Raw genomic sequence first — 13658 nt, 5'->3', positions numbered from 1 at the left:
AAGTCGAGGTGACTTGGTTGAGAATTCAAGGTTAATCTTGTGAACCTTATCATGAAAGTACTCAGCCAGAGTCTGGGGAGAAAGTGAAGGGGGAGATGGAGATGAAGGAACTTTGAGGAGAGAGTTCAGTGTAGCAAAGAGACGTTGAGGGTTTGAGCCAAGAGAGTTTGTCAACTGGATGTAGTAGTCCTGTTTGGTAAGTGAAAGAGCAGATTGGAAGGAGGTAAGCAAGAATTTGAAATATATGAAGTCAGCATGGGATTTCAGTCAAAGGCGTTCAGCAGATCGGGCACAGGAACTTAGGTAGTGGATTCTGGAAGTCAGACAAGGCTGGGATTTGGCATGCCTTACAGAACGGTCAATGGAAGAAGCGAGAGTATCCAGGGCAAAGGAGAGAACAGTATTATATGAAGAGACAGCCTCATTGACAGACTTGGATAACACAGTGGGTTGAGAAGAGGTTTGAAATACTGGAGGACAGAGTAGAAAGGTCAATAGCCTAAAGATTCCTAAATATATTGGTAGAAGTTGAATGGGACTGGGGGGGGGGGGGCGGTGATTAAGTGTGAAAGTTACCAGATGATGGTCAAATAGGGGAAGGAGCTAAGGCACATAAACTGGAGAGTGAGCAGTTGGAGAAGAAGATAAGATCAAGACAGTAGCCATTCTGGTGAGTAGGGGTAGTGAAGAATGAAAGAGGATGTTAAAGCGACAAACTGAGAAACATAAGAGGGATCATTAGCATGAATGTAAAATCCTCAAGAATGAGGGAAGTAGATGAAGGTTCAAGAAAGAAGGAAAGACAGGAGTCCAAGTCAGTGAGACCAACAGAAGACCATTTTTAAGATAGGCTGAAGTGCAGGGGGTCATAGAGGACAGTCTGGGTTGGGAGTGGAAGACAGCAGAGGAGGAGACAGCAGATGCTGCAATGTGATTAAATTCTTTGGCTATGATTAATTTTTTTAATTGCAATTAATGATTGATGCATTAATCATGTAGTTAACTGCAATTAACTTGCAGCCTTAGTTTTAATGAATTCTATTAGGGTAAACAATTTGTAATACAACAGTCCAAACCTCATCCTTTTATGTGAAAAAATAAAGTTACAGATGTTCAAACATGCACCTTTTTCAGACTGCTCATTAATCGATGACATGAAAATTGCCCACTCTCACTATTTTGGATCTACTACTACAAATCATTTCTATAGCGCTACCAGTCGTACGCAGCGCTTCACAATTGAACATGAAGAAGAGACATGACTTTAGTCATGTCTTCCCAGAGACGGACACTTTTTTATATCATTAATTGGTAGTAGAGCTGTACCGAATAGCATATTTTACTATTTGGCCAAATACAAATAATGAAAAATATTATCTGGCCGAATACGAATAATGGGCATTGAGCTTTAACATAACAAATAATAAAAGAAGCAATGTGAAATCAGATATCAAGTGTTTATTTCAGTAGGATTTAGCACAGTACAGCCCTAGATTATTTGTATTTGAATTTAAATCACTATTCGGCCGAATATGAATAATGTATTTGGAGTATTATTCAGGGCCGAATCTAATTGAATATTCTGTTCAGCCCTAATTGGTATTGTAGTTCTCAGGGTTTTAGTGGGAAAGCTATTTGACTTAAGAATCAAATCACTTGGCTGAAAGACTACTTTTCCTCACCTCCCATACTGTGCACATCATTCATCTGCAAGCCTCCAAACACAAAACACAAAAAAATCTAACCACGAAGACTATAAGAAATACTTTAAATATAAATTACTTACTCAACGTCCTGCATACGTGATGCGATTCATATGGTAAAACAGATTTCCATCTTTTATGGGATATCAGAAAAGTATAACAATTGTCTTTAAATGAGATCCATGGTGTATCCTGAACCTTATGGGGACATTTTACACTTGAGGTATCTTCAGCTTTTGGCTCTGAATCAGTCTTATCTAAAAAACATAATTAATAAAAGCCACTTTTATTGTTACAGCTTTGTTTAAAAAGGTCAACATATTCAGTACAAGCTCCTGAAAAGGGTATAACAGCTAACTTAAGCTTTTTAAACATTTTTGCTCACTCTAACACACGTGTTTTCAAAGACAGCAGAACGGATCAAGAACACAACTGGGTGATGTCATTGTACTTCACCAGGACGGATTAGCTCTCCCAGAGTTCAGAACTAACTTCTGAGCATACGTGGCCCCCTCCCACATGCAGTGGTCTCCTCAGCTCTTTGGTTAGTTTTAAAGCTCAAGAAACAAGGCAATTGTCAAGGAGTCAAGAAACAAGGCAATTGTCAAGGAGGTGGGAAGGACTGTGTGCTTTATCAATCCTGCTGTCTACAGAAAGCATCTGTTATAGGTAAGTAACAATTGGGCTCATTTTCAAAAGAGAAGGATGCCCATCTTTCGACATAAATCGGAAGATGGAGGTCCTTCTCACAGGGTCATCCAAATCGTTATAATCGAAAGCTGATTTTGGACATCCCCCAACTGCTTTCCGTCGCAGGGAGGGCCAAAGTTCAAGGGGGCATATCGGAGGCGTAGCAAAGGTGGGACTTGGGTGTGCCTAATACTAGGACGTCCTCAACCCATAATCGAAAGAAACAAGGACGTCCTTGACGAACACTTGGACGACTTTACCTGGTCGTGTTTTTCTTACGACCAAGGCACAAAAAGGTGCCCGAAATGACCAGATGACCACTGGAGAGAATCGGGGATGACCTCCCCTTACTCCTCCAGTGGTCACTAACCCCCTCCCACCCTCAAAAAACATTTTTAAAAATACTGATTGCCAACCTCAAATGTCATACTCAGGTCCATTACAGCAGTATGCAGGTCCCTGGAGCAGTTTTAGTGGGAGCAGTGAACCTCAGGCAGGCAGGCCCAGGCCCAGCCCCCCACCCCCATCTGTTACATTTGTGGAGGAAATAGCAAGCCCTCCAAAACCCACAACAAACCCACTGTGTCCACATCTAGGTGCCCCCCTTCCCCCGTAAGGGCTATGGTAGTGGTGTACAGTTGTGGGGGGGGGGGGGGGGGATTTTGAGGGGCTCAGCACACAAGGTAAGGGAGCTATGTACCTGGGAGCAATTTATGAAGTCCACTGCAGTGTCCCCTAGGGTGCCCGGTTGGTGTACTAGCATGTCAAGGGGACCAGTGCACTACAAATGCTGGCTCCTTCCACAACCAAATGGCTTGCATTTGGTCATTTCTGAGATGGATGTCCTTGGTTTCCATTATAGCCAAAAATCAGAAACGACCAAGTCTAGGGATGACCATCTCTCAGGATTTGGGCGTCCCTGACCATATTATGGGCATCCATCTCGTTTCGAAAATACTGGTTTCCCCGCCCCTGGATCGGGACGTTTTGCAAGGACGTCTCTTTCGATTATGCCCCTCAATGATTCCTCCATTGACATACAAAACATTGTGTCTGACTCAAAGCTTAGGATTGCTCACTGGCCATACTTAGAAGCAGCTCACACTGAAATAGCAGTGTAAAAGTTGCCACATCACACTGACAGGTTGGACAGTGCAGTTTGACCAAGACATTGTCATTTACTGTGCCTTGGTCAAAGCAGTAGTGAAGTAAATGTATGAAGCGAGGACTAGGCAGCTGCTTTACAAATTAAATCCAATGAAGCAGACTTTAAAAGTTCACCATAGCTGCAGTATCTCTGATGAGATTTAGTGCTAAGACAAATACTTATATGTTCACAACAGAACTGTATGCAAGATCCCTGCCAATGTGGTCTTTGGTGACCAGTATGCTAGTTCTGCTGGGGTTGAAGACGACAAAAAGCTGCATGGATTTCCTGAACGATTCAGTTCTTTGAGGTAGTAGTTGAAGGCCCACAGTGTAAAGAGTTTCTTGTGCAAATTCCTATGAGGAACTATGTTCTCGCTGATACGAAAGGGTGCTACTACCATGGATAAAAACTTGGGTAAGTTCAAATAACTACTTTGTTATGATGAAACTGTAGGAGCGGTTTTAAGTTACTAGTGCTTGGAGTTCACTTATTTTTCTAGCTCAGGTAACAGCTACTAGGAAGAGCACTTTCCATGTATGGTGTTTTGAGTCAAACAGACTCCAGTGGTTCAAACAGCAACTTCCTAAGGGTAGCTGGAACATCAAGATCCCATGGTACAAGAGGCCTCTGCACTAACAGTTTGACAGGAAGCCTGAAATGATGAGACATTGAGAAGGCAGAAGTGACAGATACAGAGAGTATTAAGACGTACCTGATGGAAGACATTTGAAGTCCAAAATTTAAAAAAAGGTAGAAGTATTTCAGTATGGTGATAGGAGGATCCATAATGGGATTCTGACCATTCATGACGCACCAAATGGAAAATTTTGTCCATCTGACAGCATTAGTATACCTGGAAGACAGTTTTCTTTCCACTACTATGTCCTGTATAGGCACTTGTAGTCCTAGAACAGTCTCAACATTGCTTATTCTCCACACTGTAAAGGTTAGGGGCTTTAGACTGGGATAGAGATGACCCTTCTCTTGAACGATTAAATACTAGAGCCTGCACAGTGCCAGAACTACCAATCTTTTAAGAGGAGGAAACCAGTTCTGCTGAGAATCAGGGTGCTTAGCGATTACTGAAATTTGTGCAAAGTGTTTGCTATAAGTGGAATTGTGTGTGTGTGTGTGTGTGTATGGTGGGGGGAGGTTATGCCAATAAAAAAAAAAAAAAAAAAAAAAAGCAGTACACCTGGGGTTTGCTGATTGGAGGAGAGAAAAGTAGAAGCTCTGATCCCTTTCCAGTGGTGGGACTGGCTCTACAGCATTGGACAGGCGGAGGATGAGAGAGATTTCTAAGAGCTTGGTAGGGGTGTATGGCAGGCAAAATCTAGCATAAGGATTGAACTGGAGACCAAATAATGAACCAATGTCAACTGCCTGTTCCAATCATACACCCCGGATGAAATAAACCTGCACCCCCAAGGAAGGGCAGGCTGTATATTGTGCAAGGGTTTTGGGGTGCAATAGATGGTCAAAGTCAAAAAGAAAGTTGCTGTTTTTGACTAAGCGTGCATAGCCTACTTTAGTTGAGCCCTTTCTCAAGGCTTGACAAACACAATACACTTTGTCTGTTGAGGTTATATTTTTATAAGGTAAGACACTTATAGTAGTAAAAATGTTTTAAATTGTTGGGCCGAGAAATACATTTTTGTCAAAATGGTCTAAAGAGCTGTGGATCTTTACCAAGAGTAGTACTAGAAAATTGTCTTTCCTCGTACCTGTTTTAACAACAAATGGAGGAATGTAAAGGCTGTTAATTGTTGAAATCTGGGGCCAGCTGGATCTTATATTTCATGCAATCTAAACTATACGTTCCACTCAATGAGAGAAGAAAAACATCCAGTATCAATTCATTGTATCAGAACAGGAAGGAAAAGCCTCAAAGAGCTCCAAATGTAGCGATTTATAGAGCTACATCAACAATAAGATCTACTCTTCACCACTGGCAAAAAAATTCCGTTCATATCAAGTGTCCTAAAGAAATAACACCCATAAAATGTTCAGTTCAAACTGTGCAAAAACATCTAAATTTCTTACAAAACACTGCATTTATCTTAAAGGACTTCTCGCGAGCCAGATTCTTATTATGACTGTAGCCTTTGGTGACACTATGTACTTTAGGATGCCAAAAATTGTCTGCATGTGGTTCTACTTCTGCTACAGCAGACAAGGTATCTCTTTTGTCATCCAGTGCACAAGTCCAGAGAAAAAGATGTCCTAACAGAAAGGTTCATTTATCGATGGAGGTGGAGAAAGACCAGAACAGATTCCTGTTGAATATCCCTCCACATCCTCTACAGAGATCGGAAAAACAAGCAAATCCAAGATCGCCTTCATTTGTGAAAGACTGGATACTTAAGAGTAGGAAGGCTGTGACTCCAAAGTAGATAGTAAAGATACTACAGGGTCTTCAGAAGGCAAGTGTTTCTCTGTGCTGAAGTAATGCCTGTGGAATGATATGGATCTTGCTGGGTTGTTGGTATTAAACATTTGGCAAGTCCTTGAAATATTCTTTCACAGATTCATTAAACATCTTTTGCAGAATCAAGGAAACAGTGACAGTAAGTGTTATCTGGTGGTCCACTTGGGTGACTGGACTTTTGATCCCACAAGTGGTACCACGGAAGATTCTCCACTCACATGTGTTGAGCTTACAGACTTCTGTGCAAAGATGACCCTCTTTTGATCCTTCTGCAACTGAAGCAGCTTTTTGTCAGCTCTATAGAGGTTGTGAAGGTGACTGAGGTGATTCTTGAAGGATTGAGGAAACATACGAGCACAATGCTTACAATTGTTCTGGTTGTGATTTGCACCCAAACAGACTAAAACATTTGGAATGCATGCCGAAGTTCTGGATTCTTCTGTCACACTAGGCCCTGACTCTGACATGACTAAAGAGGAGAAACAATAATTCAATAAAATACAGCATCAAAAGTAACTCAGTAACTTGTACACAAAAACCCCCCCAAAAAATCAGGAGAGCTTTGTTCAGAATCCATTAAACTGAATAGGAAAAAAACAGAACCGAGGAAATGGACAAATCACAACATGTGAAAAGTGTTACATATACTTAGAACTGTATGCTACGTTCTGGGCTCTGAGAAAGCTGTTCCATCCCTGCAACTAGTGATGACATCAATCAGGCTTGTTCATGGGGAAAAACAGAGATATAAGGGTTCATATCTTTTAAATAAACTGACATAATAAATTTGCAACTAGCTTTTGAGATCACTTCATGAGCACAAACTTGATATGGAAAAAATCTCTGCTGCTTGTTATATAATGGTATATTCAATCTTAACAATTTCTTCAGCAATATTGTCTGCCAGAATTACTCAGCTGCATTCATTTGTACTTGAAAGGTTTCATGGATTATACATATACACACAGAGGACTAGACAAAAACATTTTTTAAAAATTCTATGAACATATCTGTTGTATGCGCTGCTCTATAGCTGCATGGGTGTGATAATAAAATAATTGTTATTGGCTATTAAACGGACATATGCATATAATGATTTTGCTTTACTACTGTCTACGACATAGTGCTAGCCACAATGAGAGTTATATTTATACATACGGTCCCCTACTACTGAGGCTGAGGAGAGTTGGAGAAATTAAGTCTTACCTTCTAATTTTCTTTGCTAGAGTCCCACCAGACTAGTCCAGAATATGTGGGTTGTGTCCATTGACTAGCAGGTGCTAGCCCTGTAGTATAAGGGGCACCCTGCAGCCTCAGGTGCTCAGTATTTCAATAACAGAGCAATGATGATTGAATGCCAAACATTCAACATCCTCTTCTCTACCTTCCATCATTCCCTCTTTAATTTATTGGTGTTTTATTTTCCCTTTTTTTGGCAAACAGCAAGAAAAACAGCAATATGACAAAAATTATTATGAAGTTCAAATCACAGAAATGCAGGGAGGGAAACTGGTCTGGTGGGACTCAAGGAAAGAAAATCAGCAGGTTACACTTAATTTTTCCTTTCTTATTGTCCTCACCAGACTAGTCCGGAACCTGTGGGAGGTGGCAAGGCACTACTTAGGATGGGTGGGATTCAGAACCCCTGACCTAAGAACCTTGGCTCCATTGTCACATCTGCTCACATTGGCCACATCAAGTCTAAACTACTCTTGCAGAATGGGCTCTCAAATCCTGGGGAATTTGCTTCCCTATTAAAATATAGGCAGAAGAAAATTCTTTAAGCCACTGAGTGATAGTGGACTTACTCACTATCCTTTACTCACGCCACCAAATGGACAAATAATTTGTCCAACCTACAAAATTCATTAGTAACTTACAATAATGCATTAAAGACTTGGTGAACATCCAGCAGACTCAGGGTCTTAAAATCTTCAACATTCTTCTTTCCTAAAGGAGGGAAGATTGAGAGGCTGGTTCAAGTGAAATAGAGACTACTTTTGGTAGAAAGAATGGCTCCATACATATTGAGATACCAGCTTCTGTAAAGCAGAGAAAGGGATCTCTATAGGACATAAGAATAGCCATACTGAGTCAGACAAATGGTCCATCTAGCTCAGTATCCTGCATCCAACAGTGGCTAATCCAGGTCACAAGTACCTAGCATTATCCCAAATAGTAGCAAGATTCCATGCTACCAATCCCAGGATAAGCAGTGGCTTCCCCCTTGTCTATGTAGCAGACAAGGCTTGCAACTCCAAAACTGTGAACTGAAAGAATGGAGGAACACTGTCTTAAGGCAAGATCCTTAACAGCACATTCTTCAAGGGTTCAGAAGGTGGCTGACCCAACATTCTGAGAACAAAATTTAGACTCCAATTGGGAAAGGAAGTTCACAGTCGGACCACATTTTGCCCTTCAAAAAGCACCCTACATCGAGATGAGCTGCTAAGGAAGTCTTCTCCAACTGGTCTCAAAAAAAAGCACAAGTCGTGACCTGAACCTTCAAGAAGCCTACTGCCAAATCATTCTTGTTACCTTCTTGCAAACACTAAGATATGAGCAATGGAGATTTGAAAAGGCAAGGCTCTGCCAGAACACCAGGCCTCAACCACCCTCTAAACCCTCACTCAGGCTACCAAGGTGGAATGCTTTCCAGCCTGGAAGAAGATAGAAATCACTGCCTCAGGCATGACCACTCAACAGCCAGGCTGTAAGACAAGAGAGAGCTGGACTCTCCATTACCAGTCCCTTCTCTAGAGGAAACTGGAGGGAACAATTTACTTGGAATTGAATGAGATCCATGTGCCACAGTCTCCTGGATCAGTCCAGACCAACCAGGACCACCTGGACAGGATGAGAAGTGATCTTGTGAAGAAGCTGGCCCACCACTGGCTATGTGGGACGAGACTTAAAGCAGATCCACCTGAGGCTAGGGCCGAATTAATAGTGCATCTTGGCCTTCAGAACCTTGCTCTGAGAAATGAAGAATTGAGGCACTTCAGTGCTGGATCTTGATGCCAAGAGATCTACAACAGGCAGCCTCCACTGACTCATTAGGAGACTGAATGTTGGCTGCAACAACTTCCATTCCCATGGATCTAAGGCAGAGGTTTTCAAATCAGTCCTGGGGGCACACCCAACCAGTTGGGGTTTTCAGGATATCCCCATTGAATTCAGTGGGAATATCCTGAAAACCCCAACTGGCTGGGTGTGCCCCAAGGACTGGGTTGAAAACCTCTGATCTAGGGAATACCTGCTTAAGAAATCTGCCTGAACATTCTGAATTCCTGAAGGGCCCTTGAGAGATCAAAGAGGTGGTGTTCAGCTCAGCAAAGAAGAGACACTTCTTGGGTTACTGTTGTACTCTTCATGCCTCCTTGCTTCTTGACGTACATCATAACTGTTGCATTGTCAGAAAAACTCATACCGCTCTGCCTGTCACTATCAACCAGAAGGAAAGCAAGGCTTTCCATACCATCCTCAGTTCCAGATGGTTGAAGGAACAGGATGCCTTGGAATAAGTCCATTTCTCCTGAGTCACCTAGTTTTAGCAGTGGGCTCCTCATCCATAAAGGCTGGCTTCCATTGTCACTACCAACCAAACTGGGACACCTAGGGACACTCCCTGGAGCAGATTGTGTGACTGAACCCACCAAGTCATGCTCTTCCTCACTTCTCATGTCCAAGGCAGACAACACTCACAGTCCTGCAAGAGGGGCAACTATTGCCTTAGAAGAGACTTCTGGAGAGGGTGCATATGCACTTGAGCCCAAGGAACTACCTTGATAGTTGTCGCAATGTATCCCAGGACTAGCATTTAGTCCCAAGTTCGGGAAGCTACAAATTGAAGGAAGCAACAAATCTGAAGAAGCTTGAGCACCCTGTGCTTTGAGAGGAACTCTTTCCACTGCTGCATCAAAATGTGCTCCTAAGTACTCAATAGACTGGACTGACTTAAGGTTGATTTTATCATAGTTACATAAGTACATAAGTATTGCCACATTGGGACAGACCAAAGGTCTATCAAGCCCAGCATTCTGTTTCCAATAGTGGCCAATCAAGGTCACAAATACCTGGCAAGATCCCAAGTTTGGGACTGAAGCAACTGAACTATCTGTGATGTAGCTTGAATAGCTTCATGATGTGAGCTGGCTCATACCAACCAGTTATCTAGGTAGGAATGGACTGACTCTTTTCCACCAAATGATGGTTGCTATGACAACCGTAACTTTGGAAAATGTTCTCGGAGCCACAGCTAAGCCAAAAGGCATGTCTGGAACTGTAGATGCTGCCCTAAAATGGTGAAGCTTAAGACGTGCTAATGAGGAAGCCAAATAGAAATGTGCAGATAATTTCTGTAGATCAAGGAGACTCAAGTGCATACCCTTTTCTATCATTGATCATATATCTCCATTCTGAAATTAAGCATCTTCAGTGGTTTGCTGACTTCAATGACATCTAGAATGGGATGAAAGGAACCTTCCTTCTTTGAAATGACAAGTAGAACACTGGGCTGACAACTAGGGAAGCCTAGCACAAATCCTGCTGCTTCTTGTGATTCTGGGCAAGTCATTTAACCCTCCATTGCCTCAGGAACAAACTTAGACTGTTAGCTCTCCGATGACAGGGAAATATCCAATCTATATGAATGTAACTCATTTTGAGTTACTACTAAATAGGCATAAACTAAATATAAACATAGATGGAATACTTGTCTAAGTCTTTGCTTCCTCATGGGAACCACTACTACTGCTAATTCCAAACAGATTCTGAAGCATTGCTTGTACTTCAACTATTTTGGCTGCAGCATGACAAGGAGACAGCAAAAAGGAATTCGCGAGAGAATAGGAAAACAGCAGTTTGTAACCTTGACCTACTATACCCAAGGCCTACTGGTCTGACATTACTTGGGTCCATTCCTTAAAAACCTGGGAAGGCGGCTGCCTACTCGAAAGGTTGAGAAAGAGACCCACAGCCCATCATTGTGTTTGTCTAGAGGTGCCTCCCTTCCTGTCCATTCAAAAGGAAAAATGATGGGATGGAAACTAGGAACACTGAAAGGAACCAGAGAACCCCAGCCTACAAATGCTTCATAATATGGAATCTGGACCGGTTGGCAGATCCCCGATAGGCAGACAGGCCTGTCTTCAGGTAACTTTCAAGACTTCATCTCTCCCAAGTCTTTCACCATTTTTTCAAAATCTTCCCCAAATAACAACATGCATCAAAACAGCAGCCTGCTAAGACATGTCTGAGAGTTAGTATCAGCCAACCAGTTCTTGAGTCAAAAGAAGGCACCTGGCAGACACAACAACCAACATACTTCTAGCTGAAGTTAAGGTCATATAAGTCGTTCAGAAGACATCTACACTAAACTCATGTCCAGACGAACCAGATCAGCTGAAGTATGATCTGCTTCCTCCACAGAAAACTCTGATCATGCAGTACCCAGTAAAGACAAATTCTTGAGACAAATGCACTACAGACTGCCACCTGCACACCCAGAGCAGAAACCTCACAGGCCTGTTTCAGAATGGATTCAGCGTACGGTCCTGGACATCCTTAAGAAATGAGCTTCCTTCTACTGGAATGGCAGTCTTAAGTGCTGAAACCAACGCATCCATTTTGGATTTCCTAAGCTTGTCCTTCTCCTCTTGAGCCAAAGGATAAAGCTCTGCTCACTCTAAGCCCAGCTTTTGGCACAACCCACTCAGAAAAAAAAAATCAAAGCTTGAACAGCAAGATGAACAGGGAAAGGCAGCTTCCTAATGCCCTCTAAGATCCCCTGCCACAGGTACTGCTGGAGCTGGAAGATCCTCAATACCTGGAGCTTCCAGGATCTCTATAGTAACTATATTTAATTCCTTCTTAAGAAAGAGGTGGGCTACTGACGGTTCATCTCCCTCAGTAGGGAAAGTTCACCCTTCTCCAAAATGTCCACAGGGAAAGGGTTTATGAGACCCAATATTGATAGAAAACGTCTGTTTGGGAATCATAAGCCTCCTGAACATCCATACACTCCTTTTTGGCAGATGAAGTATCTACTGATGGGCCAAAAGTTGAAGGAAGGTGGCTTTCCTGAGTATTGTGTGTCCTCTTTGCAGTAGCAATACAAATTCAGGTGAAAAGGGCTCCCTTCCAGACAAGCTGCTGAGAAGTTTCAAGGAAAGCATGAGGAACCAACAAAACAGACAGCAGAATACCCCTGAGAGGGCTGTGGCAATAGAGCTTCCCCCAAACTTACAGATGGGCTCCTAGCATAGTCTGAACCCGAACACGATTCTCAATGACAAGCCCTGCAGGGACCTGATGCTCCTTAGTGACTCCTACACCTGAAGCAGTGCTTTATACACTCTACCGGTGGTTCCATCCTCTCACTTTGCAAGCCAAAAAACTTCTGTGGACAATTAGAGAAACAAATTATAATACCAGACTAAATGTCCTCAACGTTGCACCCAGCAAACAAGCACAGCTGTGATCAGATTCCCAAACTGCACCAGTTGCCGAATCTGAAGGCACTGCACCCTCGTCCCCAGAATGCTACACATGGCTCACCTCAGTCCAACTCCATGGGCTGTGCTGAGCTTGCTGCCTTTGCTGTTAAAGTGAGTCTCCGAAGGAATTAAATAAGTTTTAGCTGATTTAATTTTTAAATGGAAAAAGTAGGAGGCTGAAAATATTCACCGATAGCATGATAGCAGAAAGTTGTGCGGAGAGAATGGGAGAAGTTGTTCAACTCCTCTGATTATCCCCTAATTTGGACAAAAAAAAATTCTGATATCCCCTGTTTAACTGGTCTCCAGTTTTCTAACTAGGCCAGGAGCTGCCTCAGAGCAATCCATCTGCTGGAGACAGAGAAATCCTAAACACCTGAAGCTGTAGGGTGTCCTTATAGGGCAGGGCACACAATGTTTTGTTCTCTATGTCCATCTGCGGTCAACAGACACAACCCACAGGTTCAGAACTGGTAAGGATGATAAGGAAAACATTTTAAAGATATGTGTCACAGAAAAGAAAGTTTACTATAGAAATTTAAAATTCCAAAATCACAGAGCAAAAAATCAGTTACCTGCTTCTTTAAGTTGAAAAATGTGATCTGTAAACTTACTTCCTGGAGTGTAGCAAATAGCTCCTTGCTGTCTGGTCTCACAGTCGGATGTTTTCCAGAAGCCATCAGTATCCAAATACACACAGTCTCCCACTGGATATTTATCATCTTCAGACCAGCGACTAAAACGTACATGCTTTCCATCTGACCACTCGTAGTGTATTCCATCCTAGTGTTTCATTCAAGAGGATAGGTGAAGAGGGGAATTGTATCTCAATTAGCTCAACCAGGACTTTACCGCTTTTTAAACCTTCACTGAAATGGTTGTCTTAATGCACTGACATCCATCTTACAAATCTACTGCTTAAAAGCTTTCAAATATGGCATTTATGCAATGTTTCACTGAAGAAAATATAAAATTTATAATGGAAAATATGCTTCTAGCAAATAAAATTTTAATTAGTGGTGTTGATTAATCATTAACACTTGCAATTAACCCAAACATGTTACTGGCTACAAAAAAAAGAAAAACAAAGCATTAATACATTCTTTACAAGCTGATCACTGTGGGGATGCACTGAGCATCTACACCCGAAGACCTTTGGAAGAATCCGCCCTGAGAAACCCCAACCATAT

At 42.2% G+C, this 13658-nt stretch overlaps 1 protein-coding gene across 1 annotated transcript in view; it reads right to left on the bottom strand.

Moving 5' to 3' along the window:
- LOC115475118 (lymphocyte antigen 75-like) overlaps window positions 1-13658 on the bottom strand; it is a 151842-nt gene that overhangs the window by 10943 nt on the left and 127241 nt on the right. The window contains exons 26-27 of the mRNA XM_030210859.1: window positions 13083-13251; window positions 1787-1960 (exon numbers count right to left, since the gene is read on the bottom strand). Coding sequence (XP_030066719.1) covers window positions 1787-1960; window positions 13083-13251 — 343 coding nt within the window. The remainder of the gene's footprint in view (window positions 1-1786; window positions 1961-13082; window positions 13252-13658) is intronic.

Source organism: Microcaecilia unicolor, chromosome 7, assembly GCF_901765095.1.
Source record: "Microcaecilia unicolor chromosome 7, aMicUni1.1, whole genome shotgun sequence".
Classification (NCBI taxonomy): Eukaryota; Metazoa; Chordata; class Amphibia; order Gymnophiona; family Siphonopidae; genus Microcaecilia; species Microcaecilia unicolor.
This window is presented reverse-complemented; position numbering and strand designations above follow the sequence as displayed.